A 20,452-nucleotide genomic window follows, 5' to 3' on the forward strand; every position below is an offset into this window, starting at 1 on the left:
AGGATAATGTTTTAGATTCTCTTAGCCCCCGGATGCCAACTTTTTTTTTCCTTCCAAATGGTGTGGGCAAGGGGCTGAGACTTTACCATATCTGTACAAGATGAGTGGAGTGGGGACACCTCAGATAAATTTGGAGTGAAGAGAACTTAAAAGAAGTCAGATTGAGAATTTAAGAAGATATCTCTTTAAATCAGTCTTTTAAAAAAGATTGAATAAATCCCAAGTTTTTTGACAAGATACTTAGCATAGATATTATGGAGGGAAAGGAGCTAAAATTAGGATTAAATGACGCTTCATGCAATGTTTTGTCAAATAGACCTCTACTAAGAGTGCTGATGTTGCAGCATAATTTGCCTGAACTTTAACCATGAGCTCTAAGCATGTGCAGCAGCCTTTTCTACTTAAGAAATTAATATTTATTAACTAAAATGACTACAGTACAGTATAGACTCAGATAGTATCTTTAAGTCCTGAACTGTATTATATGTTCTGCTGTCCTAAGTCATTACTGATTAATCTCATGGTATACTTTTTAGTATCTTCACAACTGGCAAGAATATAGTGGGTTGAGTAGTGAAATCTGTTAGTGTGTATTGCATGATGAAAGTTGAGGTGGGTGGGGAAATATATATAGTGTGAACATTTTTGGAAGGTCTGTACTCACCCCTCTCCACATTAACTCTATACTTGTTTTGTTTGAATTTTTAGAAAAAATAAAACTTCAATGCAAAAGTTGAAATTTAATGGTAATTTTGAAGCTTTAAGTGTGACTCAAAATTCTGTCCAAAGGAACCTGAAATTATTCCCAACCATGTATAAACATAGTACTTGCAGTGCAGCATGCTATATAATAAATTTATTAAAGTGTAATTATGGAAATTTGAAACTGTTTAATTAACAGAATTTTCATTTTGCATATAAAATCTCAAAGTTATTTTTATAAGTCTTCTCTCTATATGTTATGAAATTTAAGCAATAATGTTATGCCTTCAGTGCATATTTATTTTTGCACAGAGATGATTTACTTCTGTGTTATAAAAGAAAAAGAAAACCAGCAGATTTAAAAAGCTTGTCAATGCAGCAAAAGGAAAACAGCAATTTTTACAAGTGTACGGACTACAGAGGTTGTATTTATCAAATCAATATGCTGAAATCGATATGAGGGTACTTATTAACTGTGAAGTTGAGATATAATTTTACATTACTGAGGTGTTTGCATTTTTATTTTAAATGTAATTTTTATCTTTTAAATTATTAACTCAGCCTTGTAATTACTAAAATATAAAAATATATTTTAATTAAATCTGAGATAGTTTTTTAGAATAATTTTGGGCTAGATTGCCTGCCTACCCTAAAAGTAGAACATGATTGTGTTTGCCGTCTATTAAATTTCTCTATATAAATATTGGCTTTTAATTAAGTATCATGTGGTGCTGTTTGGTGTATTTTTTTTTGTTTTTTTCTCAGAGATAGAGATCCTTAACAGTTTTGTAATTACTAAAAAAAAAAAATAAAAATCTACATCAGAAGTTGAATTAATGTAATGTCACTGTATTAAATAGCATAATTGTGGCATTCTTAGTTTCTCTGAGGTTCTCCAAATGAGATTAAATAAAAGTTTTAGTATACTTTATGAAAAAATTTTATGACACTTCATCTGAGCAAATAGCTCAAATTTGCTTTTAGTACATGTTGACTGTTGGACTAGGTAAAGTCTTGTGAATTTTTTTTCTTTTTTGTTAGGGCTTCAGCATATTTTCTCCAGTTGCTCTAAGATACGAAGCTGATTGCTGTTTTCCTGTTGGAAGATTAATTTAATTTCCTCTTTCTGAAAACTCACTTTTGAGAGTAAATCATGCTGGCCATAACGAGATTAATTTTTTCAAGACTAAAAGTTTATCATGGATTTCTTTGATCTTCCTATTATAATTGTAATGATGAATTAATACATTTGTGAATAGCACCTTTCAGAACGAGTTTCATTGTTACATTGCAGCTTTCATGTGATTGTGGAATAAATCACTGCTGAAGTGCAGAAGTACGCTGGGAAGACATTTAGAACGCTTTAAGACCCTTAATTTCAAACTTAATTTTGCATTGAATGTACTCAGTTGTTTTGCTCTTGCCAAAAAAAAAAAAAAACAAAACTAAGATACAATGGTGGAATCAGTTGTTGGAAGGAAAAAAATGTTTGTTTCTTTTTTAAATAGAAAGTAGGAGTGAGTTCCTTGAGAAGTTGCAGAGAGCTCGAAGCCAAGTAAAACCATCTACCACAAGCCAGCCAATTTTATCAACACCAGGGCCAACTAAACTTACTGTAGGAAACTGGTCACTCACTTGTTTAAAAGAAGGAGAAATTGCTATTCACAATTCTGATGGTCAACAAGCTACAATACTGAAGGAAGATCTGCCAGGCTTTGTGTTCGAATCGAACAGAGGAACAAAGCATTCATTTACAGCTGAAACTTCTTTGGGTAAGTATGTAGGTATGTGTTATGTGCAGGTAGGAGCAAGTGTATATGAGGTAGTTTTTTTATTTGTTGCTTTTCATATCTATGAGAAAATGCGACTTTTCTAAAAAATACGTTGCAGGATCAGAATTTGTGACTGGCTGGACAGGCAAAAGAGGAAGAAAACTGAAATCTAAACTGGAGAAGACAAAACAAAAGGTTGGTGAGCATCTGTCTATTTTATACTTAGAATTTGAGTTTATTTTATAACATGCTTATAGAGTTGTAGTTTCTTCTCAGAGGATTAAAATCTCCGACTTCAACTAGACACAATTTTATGTTAAGCTTGAAGGGGAAAATGTCACTTGGAACAAAGCACTTCTTCAGGTGGTTTTATCCAACAATATTAGTAAACTCTGTGTTCCTCTGGAGGAAAATGAATTTTCTTTTAAAAATGTAAGAAAATCTAATCTTTCTAACTTAGATTTGTATAATTCTGTAGGATTTTTTTCTTTTTTTTTTCTTTTATGCAAAAGGAAAAGATGTTATGATTAATACTACAGTTGTCAGAGGAATATGATGCTTCTGGTTACTTCATTTAGATAGTAATTTCAGACTGGATGTTGTGACAGATAGGGTGCTGGAAGTGAACAGTCTGCATTGTAAGAGTTGTGGTAGTGAGGCAAAACGAGTAAATACCCTCATTTTAGACCTCTTTAAAATTCTTCTTTCTCCTCAAACTGAGGGGAAGAACAGAGGAACTAAGAAATTAAATTAAGCTTTTTACAAAAACCCCACAGAGTTAACAGTATGTTCTGTGACCTGCTGATGTCAAGGGCTCAAGCTAATCTTCAGTCTTGAACTGTCTTGCAGTTTCCAACAGGGCAGTCAATGTATTCTGTACCATGTATCTGCAGCATGTAAGAACTTACATCTTAGGAAGTGTGACACTAAGTTGAAAACTAAAACACTGTGTGAATGAGAATACATGGGGTGATAAGGAAAGGCAGTGCACTCTCGTACCTGAGATTGCACTGTGTAACTCCAAAGCTTATGTGTTATTGTACTACATGTAATGGTAATGAAAAGGAAAGATTTTGGGGGAATTTCTTATAAGCAAAATGTTGTTTAATAAGAAATTATATTTTCAAATCTGTATCTTGTGTGAGCCATACTTTGTAGAAACAGTAATTCTTATAATAAGAGCTCATATAGGGAGTGAATTGGTTTAAGGAATTAAGCATTCTGAAACCATATCAAACCTCCTTAATTTCATTTTTAAAAAGATTATCTAATCCATGATACAGTTCTAAGAGAAAGATTTACAGATGGACAGTCCTACCTTTTGTGCTGTAATTTAATACATGACACCAAACTTAGTTTGTGAGATTCATTAAGATTCTGTGTATTTCCATTTATTTCTCCTGTACCTTTATCCTTTCACAAGCTCTGCCATTTCATGACGTATGATGGATCTGATTCTTCCCTGTTAGTTTGTCTTTCATGGACTTATTTAAAAAAAGATGACCAAGTTTCCAGTATTTGGGAAAATAACAACAGTCTCATTACAATAAGGTATGAGTTCTGATAATCAAAATCTATTTCTAGGTTCGCACTATGGCAAGAGATTTATATGATGATCATTTTAAAGCAGTGGAAAGTATGCCTCGAGGAGTAGTTGTAACTCTGAGGAACATAGCAACGCAGTTGGAGTCTGCATGGGAGCTTCATGCAAACAGACAGGTAAGGGTATCCTTCATTTCTAATGTCTGACGTCAGTGACATAATGTTCAGACTAGTCTTTCATGGTGTAAGGAGAGTCATAGTATGTCTGTGAAATGTGGGGATATCCTAGATAGGTACTTTCCTAGGATATGGTTTTTCAACTGAAGTGGAAAAACTGTTACCTTGTTTCACCATAATTATCTTTTTGTCTTGCAGTGTATTGAGGGAGAAAATACTTGGAGAGATTTAATGAAGACTGCTCTTGAAAACTTAATCGTACTATTGAAGGACGAGAATACTATTTCTCCATATGAAATGTGCAGTAGTGGCTTAGTTCAATCATTGCTGACAGTTTTAAATAATGTGAGTTTATAGAACATCGTTGCTGAAGAAAAACTTTCTAAAAAAAAATAAAATTAAGTCATGTGCCTTCATTTAAAAATTCTATTATAAATATGTCTCCTTCCTGTCTTGGTGAAAATCAGGCAGACTTGCTCCAGTTATTGTTCTACCTGTTGAAGATAAACTGTCACAATAGATGACTGTAGTTAAAATGAGCCATTAAAAATCTTTAAATCAACACTGGTCAGGTTTAATGGCTGATGTTTAGCTTTTCATATACATACTTTAAATAGGGCATTCAGTGAGATTGAATAGATATTTTTGCCTGTATAACAAACACATAAATTTCTTTGTATTAAATGTAATATATTTTTTTCCTATTAGAATGTCGATTTAGATGTGAAACAAGACTGTAGTCAGCTGGTAGAGAGGATAAACGTTTTCAAAACAGCATTCAGTGAAAATGAAGACGACGAAAGGTAAAAATAAAACCAAGCAAAAAAATCACCCCTTTTGCGTTTATGAAGCAGTATGGTATGTTTAAAATAATTTAAAGACTAAGATTATGTTCTTTGAATTTGGTTGGAATAGAAAATTGATCTTAAAAGACAGCATCTGGCATTGAAGTAAAAATGGAAAATTTTTATCTGTAGGAGTCAACTATACTGAATGAACATCTGTTGACAAATATAAAGTGACTTGTTCATCACTGTGCAGATTAATATCTTTTTTACCGTGCTGTAACCACGTGACAAGAACAGATGATATTAGTAGAAATAGCATGCTGAGTTACCTGCCTCAGCTGAGTACTGTTCTCTGAGACACTGTAGAATTTTTTCCTTTGTTTTGTGGTAACATGGTAACTGTTCACTTTCACAGTCGTCCAGCAGTTGCATTAATTCGGAAATTGATAGCAGTGTTAGAATCCATTGAACGTCTACCTCTGCACCTGTATGATACACCAGGATCTACATATAATCTTCAGGTAAATGTACAGTGATAACAGCATATCACCCTGGGTGGTACACATCTGAATGCTATATATTGCACACATTGTCTGCAGAAGTGGATAGAATTAGGTAAAGAACAACGAACTCTTTGGCATCTATTTTCTCTAACACTTAACCTAAATGTATGGGTGTTCCTCTACTGTGACTTTAACACTGTGAAGTGAAAGTAAATTTTGATTGAAGAGATAATGTGTTTGTTCTTTCTTTTGTCTTCAAGTATTGTTGTCTTTATAAAGGAATGTGCCCCCTTATAAGTATCCTTACTACTTGACTAAGCATTTAGTTGAAGGCAATTATTAGACTTTATTTGTAATGACAAGGGATGGGTTTTAACTGTTTAAAGGGTCCCATCTAGGGCTATATGTTCAGACACCTGCAGGATCATCAGCTTCTTATACAGGACACTTGGCAGTTTGGCTAAAAATATTACTTGTTTTTTTCCAGTTTGTGTGGATTCTTAGTTTTTTCTATTTGAAAGCACACTTCAGGATTTTGCAACATGCTAAGGAAGTGTAAATATTTCTGGTTTTATGTTAAATTATTAGCAAATAGTTGCAGAAAGTTGCAAAAACACTGTTGCTCTTGAATATTTTTGAAAATAATTTTCAATTTATATATTATTGTAGTTGCTAGTCAACAAATAAAAGCTATGAAAACACAGGAGAAGTGAGAAAACATTAGCTGAGTGTGTTATTGACTTTGACTATCATCTTAAAGCATTGCTTAACTGAAAAAAATAAGGCTATCAATTACATTTTAAAGTGTTTCATTAGAATATAGTTTGCTTAAGTTATGCAAAGATACTTGATATGCCACTGAAACTTTTTCTTAAAATTTCAGAGCATGAACAGAAAAGCCTGTATTAATGTTTAGCTACTCTTTCAGATATTAACAAGGCGCTTGAGGTTCCGTTTGGAACGTGCCTCGGGGGAGACATCTCTGATAGATCGGACTGGGAGAATGCTAAAGATGGAACCGTTGGCAACTGTTGAATCTCTAGAACAATATCTCCTAAAAATGGTGAGCTACATACCACACACAGAGTTCACAGGGAATGGTTGTATTCTGTTTCTTTAATATTTCATTTCCTTTCATTCATATGTAGGTAGCAAAGCAATGGTACGACTTTGATAGGGCTTCGTTTGTTTTTGTACGAAAACTACGTGAAGGCCAAACATTTGTGTTCAGACATCAACATGATTTTGATGAAAATGGAATTATTTACTGGATTGGGACAAATGCAAAGTGAGTTTCTTCAAAGCTAAATATTTAAGTAAGACAAACTATAGACCTTGGGGCAGGATAGGGAGAGAATTAATAACGAAATGAAATAAGTTATGTTTTTAGGAGCAGGAAGTATCTTTTGATCAATAGAATTACATTTCTTTTTGATCTACTTAAATAATAGAATATGAATCACTGAAGTTGTGTTGAGAATTTTTATGCTTCCCTAAGAAATGAAGGAATGGGGTCTTTGTTTTTGCTTGCTGTGGTTCTGTTTGGTTTTGGCTTGGGTTTTTTTCCTTTGCTACAGTAGTTTAAAAAATCCAAACAACTAATGTTTGAAACGTATCTAAAGTTATCTGTTTATCTAAAATTATATTAATCATTTTGGTTTGTGATAAACTCAGCTGTAATATACAATTTACAATAAATGTCAAATGTTGCCGATACCTTTTTTTTTTTTATGTAAGTAATAATTGATCAGTACATTTTTCTTTTTTTAATATAGAACTGCATATGAGTGGGTAAATCCAGCAGCCTACGGGTTAGTAGTGGTTACATCCTCAGAAGGAAGAAATCTGCCTTATGGTCGTTTAGAAGACATCCTGAGCCGTGACAGTTCAGCTCTCAATTGTCATACTAATGATGATAAGAATGCTTGGTTTGCCATTGATCTTGGCCTTTGGGTTATACCGTCAGCTTACACATTACGCCATGCTCGAGGGTATGGACGATCTGCTCTCAGAAATTGGGTGTTCCAGGTATCTAAGGATGGACAGAACTGGACTACTTTGTATACTCATGTTGATGACTGTAGTCTCAACGAACCAGGGTATGTCAGTGTATTTTATCACTTTTCATAAAACTGGGCTCAGTTAAAAATATACTTGTCTATAGACTAGTTTAATTTGTCCTGTAGTTCTAATGATATATCTATATAAAGACATGGTAGGCAATGTAAATTATCAAGGATGGGCTGGAGAAGAAGTGATTCACAAGTTCTCTGTATGGTTCACGTAATGGTATTTGTGCTTTTCCATCATTGTGAATTTTGCATTTGATTTTTTGACAAAATAGTAGCACTAACACTCATCCAGAGTTTGTTCCTAGTATTAATAGGTTTTATGTATCTTGTAACACATGATCAGCAATATGATTTTGCTTACTTTGGTACTAAGATTTTTTGGTTGTGCTTTGGTTGTTGGTTTTTTGTGTTTTTTTTTTTGGTCACCCACCAACACTCCCTTTTTAATAAACTTAAAGGTCTACAGCAACGTGGCCTTTAGATCCTCCAAAAGATGAGAAACAAGGTTGGAGACATGTTAGAATAAAACAGATGGGAAAGAATGCCAGTGGGCAAACACACTACCTCTCCCTCTCTGGATTTGAACTTTATGGCACTGTGAACGGAGTATGTGAAGATCAGCTGGGTAAGAAAAAGAACGTGTATATATCTTATTTGTTCTTTTAAAATGCTAGTGAGCATACAATAGAAAAATCAACGTGAAAAAGGAGGTTAATTTTTGCAGTGGAATTTGCTTAGAAATAAGCTCAAAATTATTCCCCATTCAATACTTTTAAGTCTTTTCATTTCAATTTACATCTCTTGTAGGAAAAGCTGCTAAAGAAGCTGAAGCAAATTTGCGAAGACAGCGACGTCTGGTCCGTTCTCAGGTGTTAAAATACATGGTTCCAGGAGCTCGTGTAATCAGAGGAATTGATTGGAAATGGAGAGATCAGGATGGAAGCCCACAGGGTGAAGGCACAGTTACAGGAGAATTACATAATGGTGAGCATGAATTACCCAAATTTGTAACTGTACCATGATTAGATCATGTGGAGTGGGTATCATTAAAGTATTTCTTTTGTAATGTCTTGAAGTTGATGAAATTTTAAATAGTTTGGGGAGAAGGAACTCAAATGCTACAGCTTTTGTGGTCCATTTGTGAATTCCATTTTGATGCATGAAAAAAAATTCTTTCTGTACATGAAACTTTTGTAGAGCTCCGCTTAACTAAAATACAAAATTGTTATTTAGACATCTGTTGCAAAGTCTATGAAGGTGATTGATGCGAACTGATTAAGGTTTGGGCCTTCAAGATCTATAATTACCTTCTTCATTTCTTCTAGCTTAGCATTTGCAATATTTTTCTTGACTTTTGTTGTATCCTATACCTTTCCTACCTTGCAAGCTTCATTGGGATCAAGTTGTTATTTTTTTTAGTTAAAGCATGAAAAATAATTATCTTAGCAGAATAAAAACCTCCAACAGCCAGGGAAGTCAGTACTCAGGAAGCTAAGATACTGAAGAGGCTGCAGGAAAGGTGATGATCTTGTCAGCTGAACATGATTTCCACCTTTTCCCTTCTCTTCCCCCTGTTTTGAGGTATATAAGACTTGCCTTGTTTCTGAAGCATCTTCAGCCACTCTTAGGTTCATTCTTAGCCAGACTTGAAAATTTCTTCTAGTTTGTTGTCAGCTCTCAAGCATGGAGAAATGTCCAAAGTACAATGTCTTAAAATGTTTTGAAACTTAAATTCTTATTTAAGCTGTTCAGTACAGCTTGTAGGGAATTTTTCCATCATCTATATGTTGTTCTTATCAGATGCAACAGTATCCATAGCTACATTCTCACTTTGAAGACTTTAGGTATTATTGGTGAGTAGTATTCTACCAAATCAGTGTTTTTGTTTCTATGTTCCAGTAAAACTTTCCCATTTAAGCACAGGTGAAATTGAGGTTCATTTATGAAATGGTGATGCCAAACCATTTTTTTTCCTGTCACAGCTTTCTTTCAAATAGAATTTTAAAAATTTTGGTCGTTATTCACAAGTTTAGACAAATTTTGAGTTGTTTTAGGGCTATAATGATGGAGCAGTATAACTTCAAGTACATAATACGTACTTAAAACTTGTTCAGATTTAAAATGGTTTGCAATTAATATTTTAGAGAAAGGAACTATACAGAACAAGAACAGTTTAGATATGCTTTTACAAAATACCCTGTCAGATATTCCTAAACTACAGTATGGAACTTTTTTTTTTGCATTTTATAAGAAAGACAAATAAATTATAGAAAGAAAAAAATTCAGGCTTGCTTCACAACTTTACCCTTCAAAGACTGAGTGATGGTACTCAGCTATAGTTCATGAAGAAGGAATAAAATCATACGAGAGTAACATGATCTAAGCTTGCTCATTTGGGGATGAGATGTCTGCTTATCCGATCTGAAAACTGTATCTGTTTTTAAATACCTTTCCTCCAGAGTGATATTTCTAAATAGAAAGTTGTCTGTGATCTTCTGTTGTCTAGCAGTGGTGACTGTTGGATAGTTGAAAGCACTTGCGTGCACCTGACAGTACTAAAAAGAATATTTTACTTGAAATTAGCTCTCTTCTATTTCAATAAAAAAAAAAATGTGTGTACATCTGGACCTGACATTTGTTTTGAGTTTGTCTGAGGTTGCAGAAGACGATTAAGCTTTAAAGATTTTATTTTCAAAGAAAATGTGTATCAACTAAAATAGTGGCACCAAGATTTGTTGCAGTTAAGATACAATGAGAAATTTAGGGTGACTCTTACATTGTGATACATATTTAGACAAATAAAAATAAATCATTTTGCCCCCATTTCTGTTCTGGTTTGCTAAATTTTGCACATTATCCTTATTATTGTAGATCTATTATATTTAACTTAAGAAATTTTGCTATTCTAAATAATCATTCAATAAAGGAATTGGAGAGTAGCATCTTTTTTGAGTGTTGTTTGGTCCCAGGATAAAGTTTCTTTCTATGAAATATATTCTCTTTGCAATCCTGAAATTTTGCTTGAAGTAGTCCTTACCTGACTGCTGTAAGACTTCTCCTGTGAAAAAGGACTATTTGAGTCTGTGTAACTCACTGAACTAAAAAGCTGTGTATCAGTGAATTAATTCTTTCACTTTAATAGGGCAAGAATAAGAAATCCCAGACCAATCAGTTTCAGTTCCATGACGTATCTTCTGTTGGGTAAATATGCTTATCGCAACCATCCAACTAAGAAAAATATTATAGAATGTCCTTGCAATAATTATAACTTCTTGACAGATATTAATAAGGTTGTTAGACAGATATTAATAAGGTTATAATACATTTTAATATACATTTCTGTTATTAGAGATTCTAGTAGGTAAGGTTCCTTCCTGAAGGAAACTTTATTTTTGGCTGGAGTCTGGGACCCTGAAAATAGAGGATGATCATTCTTGCCGCCTCAGTGTTGACAACATTACAAAATACTAAATTGTTTAAATTTAAACACTTCCTTTTTAATTGGCATTAAGGGTTATTTAGTGATTTCATTAATTTCGACATGCAGCCCTTAAGAGAAGCTGATCCCACATTGTGGAGCTACTGTCTGACACGCTCCTGTCTGCTTTCTGCTGGATCTCACAAACTCCTGTCCCTTTCCAGGCTGGATTGATGTCACCTGGGATGCTGGTGGCTCTAACTCTTACCGTATGGGCGCAGAAGGAAAGTTTGACCTCAAGCTTGCACCAGGGTACGACCCTGATTCAGCGGCATCACCCAAACCTGTTTCATCCACTGTTTCAGGCACAACGCAGTCATGGAGCAGCTTGGTGAAAAACAACTGTCCAGACAAGACGACTGCTGCTGCAGGCTCTTCAAGTAGAAAAGGAAGCAGCAGTTCTGTGTGTAGCGTGGCAAGTAGCAGCGACATCAGCTTGGGTTCGACCAAAATGGAGCGGAGATCAGAAAGTGTATTGGAGCAAAATATAGTTTCAGGCACTGACGTCCATGAACCAATTGTTGTTCTGTCATCCGCTGATAGCGTGCCTCAGGCTGACATAGGGTCGTCTTCCAGTGCGAGCACCAGCACCTTGACAGCGGACATGGGAAACGAAAATGCAGAGAGGAAGTTAGGTCCTGATAACTCAATACGTACTCCTGGGGAGTCCAGTGCTATATCCATGGGAATTGTTAGCGTAAGCTCTCCTGACGTGAGTTCAGTCTCCGAACTGACTAATAAAGAAGCAGCTTCCCAACGACCTCTGAGCTCTTCAGCAAGTAACAGACTCTCAGTCAGTTCTTTGTTGGCTGCTGGGGCACCGATGAGCTCTAGTGCAAGTGTTCCCAACTTATCATCTCGGGAAACTTCTAGTCTGGAGTCCTTTGTACGAAGAGTGGCAAACATAGCACGTACCAATGCCACAAACAACATGAATTTGAGCCGGAGTAGCAGTGATAACAATACTAATACTTTGGGAAGAAATGTCGTGAGTACTGCAAGTAAGTAAGCTATTTTTATTTTTAGTTGAAGCTTTTGTTGTTTCTTTGGCTTTCATTACACTTAAACAAGTTTGGATTCTGTTGGCCTGATAGAGAAATGAACTTAGAGCACCCTTGACCTTGTGTGTACCTGTAAAACTTACGAAAAGCTCACAGAGTTCATGTCAGCTGAAAAGTACCCATCAAATAGAAGGTAATTTGAAATTTATACCTGTTATATATTTAGGAAGAGAGGGACAGTATGGTTTAGACCAAGAGGTTGGAAGTCTAGCAACAGTAGCTCATGTTCAGGTATTTATGCTTTCTGATCTGTGTAGATTTTGCACATTCACCTTGTACCTGTCTATTTCCGTTATTTTGCGATTTTCTTCAGGAGGCAGTTTGTGCGTATTGTGAAGTCTCTGAGCATAGGAACTAAGAACAGCAGAAAGAAAAAAGTGAACTTCAGTATAATGAAATATTAGTAGATTCCTTCATTCTATTGGGCTGCATAGCATAATCTGCTCAATACTGTGTATATTTTCTAAAGATGGTATCGTCACTAAGGCTTAGATTCGGTGAACTGTTCAGGTGCATTAAATGTAAGGAACTTCGTAGTTAAGTGTTTTAATTGACTGTGTACATGCTTTAACATTTGCACGTTCTGAGATTATATGTAGGATTAAGCTATTAGCAAGGGAAGCTGTAAACCTTCTTGTTGAGAGTTCACTATTTTGAGCATGCTGCCATCAAAGTTGTTACTGTGTTCTCTGATGGTGATTGTATTTTAACTGGAGAGCTGCATTTCATGAGGTAGGCAGGTCAGAAAAGGTAAAATTACCCAAGCTAGAAAAAACCACTCAGCTTCTTGTTAAGCTTTCATGCTTTCCGAGGAATGTGAAAAGAATGTCAGTGAAGCTGAAGGGTCTGGAGCACAAGTCTTATGAGGAGCAGCTGAGGTTTGTTTAGCCTGGAGAAAAGGAGGCTTAGGAGAGATGTATTGCTCTCTACAACTATGTGAAAGGAGGTTGTGGTGAGGGGGTGCAGTCTCTTTTCCCAGGTAAGAAGTGACAGGGGAGGTTTAGATTACTTATTAGGAAAAATTTCTTCATTGGAAGGGTGGTTAGGCATTGGAACAGGCTGCCCAGGGAGGTGGTGGAATCAGCATCCCTGGAAGTGTTCAGTAGTTGTGTAGATGTGGCCCCTGGGGACAAGGTTTAATGGTGAACATGGCAGTGCTGGGTTAACAGTTGGACTTAGAGGTCTTTTCTAACCTTAACAATTCTATGATTCTAGGCTTTCTTATTTAAAAATATGGTGTTTGCTTTTAGCATTTTTAATTTTTTTTAAATACTGAATGTTCTATTTTTTTGTTGGGGAGATTTATTTCTTTTAATGTATTCTTACATTCATATTGCAATACCGGGGATGGGGGGGAATTGTTTGAAGCCTATATTAAAAATGTAAATAAGATATTCAAGGAAAACTTTGCAGTAATTGGTCCCATTTTAGGCAGATAGTGCCTCTGGTTCTGAAGTAGTTTTGTGTTGGGGGAAGAGGGAAGAGAGCACCTTTGAAAAACATGGTAAAATAGTTCAGCAGCGTATTTAACCGATTTCATGAATGTTTGATGCCGTACGCTGGAGAAGTTAGAAATAAGAATAGGGCAAATTAAAAATGTAATTATTTGATTAAAATATTCATACTTTACATTATCCCTCATGTAGGAATTATTTTGTTTTACACATTTTTATGAATAGAAACTGTAAATGGTGAGTCATGCCCCAAAAAGAGATCAGAGACTAAATTGAAGGAATTTCACCATAGACCATTGTGACAAGCTTGGATTTTTAAAAATTTGTTGGGGTTTTGACCTGTTCAGGTTAAAAAACCAAACAACTCCTCCCCTCCAGAAAAAAAAAAAACAACCAAAAATTCCCAAACCCCAAACAAGCCACTCACAACACCCCACCCCTCAAAAAAAACACCAACACCCAAAAAGTAAAGAGTGAAATCGTGATTAGTGATGTAAGCGTTTCTGGACTTGCTGTACTGGTTGCATTGAAAAACATCAGTATTTGCCAGAAGTTAAGTGGTGTCTGGGGTAGCCAGTTTCAATTTGGTCTTGAATTCAGAGCAACTGAAATGCTGATGCTTAATGGCTTTTTCTGTTTCCTGTAACAGCAAAGAGTTTACTGCTATTAATTAGCAGTGGGTGGAAGATGTGCATACTGAACAACTTATTTTCAATTTCTTCAACAACAAAAGAAAGACTCTTTGGTTTTTCATTTCCATGGTTTCATAACGATGAAGATAAGCTTATTAACAACTCTAGATTTAAATTTCACACTCTCCCTCATTATTATATTTTTATTTTACACTCTTCCTGCATTGTTATATTTTTATTTGCAAAATGTTACTTACTTCCTAAGGGGCAGGGACTGGGATGGGAGCAGTATGTGACAAAGAAGAAAAACAGAAACAGTAACATTTATTTTTCACAAAAACTACCAAATGTAGTTAAGAGAAGAATCTTTGTACCCTTCTTCAAGGGTAGTAACCTTTGCAAACTTTAATAATAGTCTGAAATTCAGATATGGGGTTTATTTTTAAAAAAACAGTGTCTTAGTTTACATAAACTGCAATAATGGAAATGTGTACTTTAAAATTGCAAAACTTGAATTTGATAACGTTTAGAAAAAGTAGATTGGAAAACATAAGGCTTAAATTCTAAGTACAGGTGACCCATCAAGTTTTCACGTGCAAATGTGTGATTAATCTCCTTGCTTGAAGATAAGCACGTGAGAAAATGTTTTGAAGACTGGGATCTACTTGCACATCGGTATAAATTATACTCAGTTACGTACATTACCTGAAATTCTTTCTATTGAGTCTACAGTGAATTCAGTTTTGTTTCAGTTGTTAACTAAAATGCATTTACTGTGTTTTATTTGAATGTGCAGTAAGGTAACTTCTTAGTTGTTGCTTGCTTTTTCTGAAAATTATTTAAATAAGTGATCCAACATAAGTCAGTCACTGTGTTTCACGGTACGGTCAGTTCAGGTTTGTTGACCATGATGATAACATATTTTAATAGTTATAGTCTAGTAGTTATGTGAAAAGAGCTCCTTTAAGAACTTTAGAAAAGTTCACAATAATCACAGGTTTCATGTTTCTACTGTTCTCAATTAACTTATATATAGTTAAGTTGTTTTCCCTGTATAATATGACTGTATTGTTGTTTAGAGGTTAAATTACATTTTAGGCTTAAAGATAGACCACAACATTGGAGTAATAGATTTCAGAAATTCTCTTCATACATTGAAAATAAAATTAAGTAATTTCAGATTTACAGTGGGATTTGGGGATTTATTTGATAAAATTATTTATTTTTAATATACACAATGGAATAAGCTCAGAAGTGGATTACAATCTGCATTGTAAGGTGCACTTTTGCATTGGGAAACCCTTCCCTTTTATATTCTGTTGTTCTTTATGTAAAATAACACACTGATAATTTTTCAATCCCAAATATATTTTTCAACACAGGAGTCATGCATGTAAGTTGTACTCTTCAAGTCATCAAATCATTTATTTTATCTTACCATATCTTTATCTATAGCTTCTCCTCTTATGGGTGCCCAAAGTTTTCCTAATCTGACTACAACTGGTACCACATCAACAGTGACCATGTCTACATCCAGTGTTACTAGCAGCAGCAATGTAGCTACAGCAACTACAGTTTTATCTGTTGGTCAGTCGCTTAGTAATACTCTAACTACTAGCCTAACATCAACATCTAGTGAGAGCGATACAGGGCAGGAGGCAGAATATTCTTTATATGGTAAGTTTCATTTTTAAATGAACGTAAGCATTAGACTTCCCATTAATGATTTTTGCCTTTTTCTTCCATTGTTGTGATTTTCTCGTGTAGTAGTTTATTTACTGAAAAGTATTTGAAAGCTGAGCTGTTCATATGTTGCTAATTCTGTAAGGCAGTAAGTAAAATAATGTTTATGATGTAGTATTTCCTTATGTTTTTAAGTGGTTTGTATCCCATGCTATTACTATTTATGATACGCTCTATTTAGGCACTTAAATATTTTCCATCATCAAATTTAATATCTAATGTAGCTTTCATATGTACTTGTAATTAAAATCAAAATGTTATTTCTTGTTGTGTTTTGTAGGTGTGCTACATGCACAGCCTGAGGTACCTTGTATTAGTCTGATTGAAAAGCATCCACCATTAGGCATACTGTACACTTAAAATAGGTTCCAGGTACCTCAGTACCATCATAGTCATTGCAAAAAATTGGAAAAAACACAAAAATTAAAATGACATGGAGAATGGAATTATATGATTTGAGGAACATCATCCAGAGTTATGTGGACACTATACCCTAGAAACAGACTTTAGCACAGTAGTTACTTGCAGGATATGAATATTGGAAAAGAAGATTTAGATAACTAGGTCAGTAGTACCTAGGAATCAAGATGATAAAATGAATTAAAAAAAAAACCCTGGGTTGGATATGGGAAAATACTTCCTAATGTAAAGTTTATTGGATTGCGAGATGTTTTTGAAAAAAAGGTGCTTGATTTGTTTAAAATTTTATTGGATTAAGATTGTGTTCTATTTTGTTGCCTTTTAAATTACTTGAAGAACATCTGGTCATTTCAATGGATATTGGAATTGAGCTGCTTGGAGGCAGTTGATTAATATATCTACATATACCATCTCCTTTTATTCTTTTAATTAAGTCTGATTTGATATTTCAATTGGGTGACAAGTCTTAAAATATATCACAAACAACTGAGCAAATAGAGTATGTTAAATGTTCTGTATGGGTGGTGGCAACAATTCATAGGGTGTTTCAGTAGTATAGGCAGTTTCTATATGTATAGAAAAATGTAAAAGTTGAAAGCTTCATCCCATCCACTTGTATTGCTGTGAAATTCTTTTCTTGGGATGAAATTCTACCTCTTTGGAATGTTGTTGAAGTCTTAGTACTAGGTTGGTAAAATTGAACTTTGTCTCTGCCTTCAATTTCTTGTTACAGTAACTAATTAGCAATCGAATCTTTAAAAATATCACTCAAATGTTTATCTTAAATGTAATTTGAGGTCCAAGACACACTGTTAGTGGAAATTACATCACTGACCTGTTTTTAAAATTAATTAGACATAGAAACAGACAGTATGCATTTGTGTACCTGTTTTTTGAGATGTTTAGTAATTTAAAATAAGTGTAATTATGTTTGCTATAAGCAAACAAAAAACTGATCACTCTTGATCACTATTAATTATACCAATATTAAGTGCTGCTTTTGTTAGTTACGGTCTTGAGTAGACCCATGAACTTTTTAGCTATGTGCTAAAGCCATGGACTTTTTAAATGTGCTTTTAACACATCTTTTTATCTTCTTATGCAATAAGCAATGTTTTAGTTTTCTTTCTTGTTTTAGTGAGATTTGTTTTTTCACTCTGCCCAATGCTTCTGTTCTTTAATTTAAAAAATTTTACTTTAAAGGTTATTTTTGACTTTTGTTCTGTATGTAAATGTATATATATGTGTATGTATTATAGATTTTCTTGATAGCTGCCGAGCTAGCACTCTATTGGCAGAATTAGATGATGATGAGGATCTACCTGAACCAGATGAAGAAGACGATGAAAATGAAGATGATAACCAAGAAGATCAGGAATATGAAGAAGTTATGGTATGGTACAGTTAGCATAAGATGGTATCTTAATTGACTAGCAGATGCATTCAAAATCAACAGATTTTTTTGGCAATAAGAAGTCCTAGCTATAATATTTCCGTTAATTAAAACAATTTTATTTAGATTTTAGTTTCTTGCATATAATAAAAAAATACAAGAAAAGTGGTTTTGAACACCAGCACACCCTGAGACCATATAGGTCAGAATGAACATCGTAAAACCAGCCTGGGAAAAAAATGACAGACAGTGGAAATGATGGATCACTAGTTCAATGGCTGATGAAATGGTATAACTTTGTGGGTAGGCTGCTGCATTTCATAATGATACAGTTCTAGGATGTGTTTAACTGTAGGCTTGCATGAAGCAAAAAGTTTGTTAGAGGAACTATGTCTTCTAAAAAAATCTCACCAAAAAAACAACAGGGTGGGGGGCAATAGATTTTGCTTACACTGTTGGGAGTTCTGGCCTTTCATCTGGTTGTTCTTTAGTGGAAGGGAATAATGCTTGCTCTTCTACTACCACCACTGAAGTGATCAGAATGGATATTGCAAAATATAGGACTTCACTAATAATAATTTAATGTTTTATGTAATAAAAGTAAATATTGTTTTATGGAATTAGAGAAGCTTCCTGTTGCATTTAATATGCAAAGTTTTATTCATTTGAACCAAAATATTTAGCATTTTAAATTAGTGATTATGCTCTTAATAGAAACTCTAGTACATTACTAATTATTTTGTTATTTCACCTTCTGCACAAATATACGAAATTAGGAAGAAAAAAGCTAGTGCTACTTAAATAGATCTGCAATGCAAACAGTGACATGAGTTTGTAGACTGTTGACCACTTTTCAGAAAATGTTAAACGGAGTTACTATTGTTCATGGGAAGCAGCAGGAATAGACTTTCATTGAGACTACACAGCAAGAAGCAGGTCTGGAAAAGAAAATTTTCCCTTTTTGGTCTCCAGAACTATTCCCTCTGATATACCATGTAATTCTTCTCAGTGAGGAGTTCAACAGATTAAAACCTTGTTGTAGAAAATTCATAAGCAATTTATACTTGCTCAAGCTCATTGAAAATTAGATTATTTTTTTTTCCCCACCATAATAGTTCTAGTATTTTTGATTTAATCTCTGGATAAAATGTGTATATTTTATATACTAATGTGTGATACACTTTGGAAAAAAGTGCTTCTTGTTTTCAGAAAAACTAATGTGTTTATTTTGATGCCATTGGCTTATTTGAACTTATGATATTACAAAGTTTGTGGAATACACACAATATCTACACCAAGTTTGCTCGTCTACAATACTTTGTATTTTTCCTGTGTTCTGGTGCTTCATGGAATGTTTAATTCTTTCCAGAAACTGTAAATATACCCATTGTAAGGTTAGCCCTGTTGGTTTCTCTATGTCTGCGGTTTTGATAATTTTGGTTCCCGCTAAGGGGAACTAAAACCAAGTGCCTACTTTGATTTCTTCTATGTCAGTTTTCTCTGAAAATTGAGGAAGACGTAATGAATTGACAGAATGTTGACAAAAATCACAGTGAGACTCCACAACCTCTCTGGGCAATCTGTTCCAGTGCTCAGTCACCTGCACAGTAATTAAGTTCTTCCTCATATCCAGATGGAACTTCCTGTGCATCAGTTTCTGCCCTTTGGCTCTTGTCTTATTTCTCAGTACCACCAAGAAGAGCTTGACTACATCCTCTTGGCACCCCCTCTTCAGATACTTGTATACATTGATGAGGTCTCCTCTCAGTCACCTCTTCTCAGGGCTGAACAGGCTCAGATATCTCATCCTGTTCTCATAAGAGAGATGCTCCAGTCTCTTAATCATCTTTGATTAAGCTGGACCCATTCCAGGAGTTCCCTGTCTCTCTTGTACTGAGGAGCCCAGAACTGGACACAGTATTCCGGATGTGGCCTCACCAGGGCTGAGTTGCAGTTCAGTTTATGTGGCTGCTGTATTCCCTAAGTTTTAATTTTTTGTTTAAATGATTTTTTGTAGCAGAATCTAAAAAACAACTACATTTTTTTTATAGGAAGAAGAGGAGTATGAAACCAAAGGAGGCCGTAGAAGAACATGGGATGATGATTATGTATTGAAACGGCAATTTTCTGCTTTGGTTCCTGCTTTTGACCCAAGACCTGGTCGTACTAATGTCCAGCAGACAACTGACCTAGAAATCCCCCCACCGGGTATGTTGACAAGATATTTATGATGCTTAATCTGGCTTTAGGAGGGAGACTCACTGTTAAGGGGCCCACTGTTCTGGGGATCCTATCACCGTTAACCAGAACAACATGCTTTTGTGGCTGTGTGGCTTTTCTCTGTTTGAGTGAGAGTTTCATCTACCTCCGCAGGTCCAAGCATTACTAGGGAATAAGTAAATTAAATGCTGTGTAAAATAGGCAAACTCATGAATTTAACTGGGATCATCTCTTAAAATGATAAATAATAAAATCTCTTGATAGGATAAAGATGTGATAAATCTCTTGGTATGTCTGGTTCCACCTGCAGGGATTAAACTGTCTTAGAGCTACCCAGAATAGCTTTGATTGGAGAGGGCTTGCTGAAACAGTCCAAAGCAGAGGCAAGGGGGAAGGTAATACAGTAAGGGAGCCGTCTGTGCGATCAGCAGCACAGCACCTGATCTTGCTCCTTAGTTCATTCCTGTTCATCAGCGTGGAGGTACTCAAAAAAAA

General features: G+C 34.8%; 1 protein-coding gene across 11 annotated transcripts in view; it reads left to right on the forward strand.

Annotated features, from left to right (window-relative positions):
* HECTD1 (HECT domain E3 ubiquitin protein ligase 1) overlaps positions 1-20,452 on the forward strand; it is a 61,605-nt gene that overhangs the window by 28,334 nt on the left and 12,819 nt on the right. For 4 of the 11 annotated variants that reach the window (XM_017820413.1, XM_017820420.1, XM_017820416.1 and 1 more), the window contains 15 exons: positions 2,211-2,486; positions 2,593-2,669; positions 4,059-4,193; positions 4,392-4,538; positions 4,902-4,996; positions 5,397-5,502; positions 6,413-6,547; positions 6,633-6,772; positions 7,260-7,583; positions 8,015-8,181; positions 8,364-8,540; positions 11,199-12,035; positions 15,637-15,858; positions 17,604-17,737; positions 19,789-19,945. In XM_017820413.1, coding sequence (XP_017675902.1) covers positions 2,211-2,486; positions 2,593-2,669; positions 4,059-4,193; positions 4,392-4,538; positions 4,902-4,996; positions 5,397-5,502; positions 6,413-6,547; positions 6,633-6,772; positions 7,260-7,583; positions 8,015-8,181; positions 8,364-8,540; positions 11,199-12,035; positions 15,637-15,858; positions 17,604-17,737; positions 19,789-19,945 — 3,129 coding nt within the window. The remainder of the gene's footprint in view (positions 1-2,210; positions 2,487-2,592; positions 2,670-4,058; positions 4,194-4,391; positions 4,539-4,901; positions 4,997-5,396; positions 5,503-6,412; positions 6,548-6,632; positions 6,773-7,259; positions 7,584-8,014; positions 8,182-8,363; positions 8,541-11,198; positions 12,036-15,636; positions 15,859-17,603; positions 17,738-19,788; positions 19,946-20,452) is intronic. The other 7 variants (XM_017820414.1, XM_017820417.1, XM_017820418.1 and 4 more) reach the window with 4 other exon arrangements.

This window comes from Lepidothrix coronata, unplaced genomic scaffold (assembly GCF_001604755.1).
Source record: "Lepidothrix coronata isolate B3197 unplaced genomic scaffold, Lepidothrix_coronata-1.0 Scaffold83, whole genome shotgun sequence".
Taxonomy (NCBI): domain Eukaryota; kingdom Metazoa; phylum Chordata; class Aves; order Passeriformes; family Pipridae; genus Lepidothrix; species Lepidothrix coronata.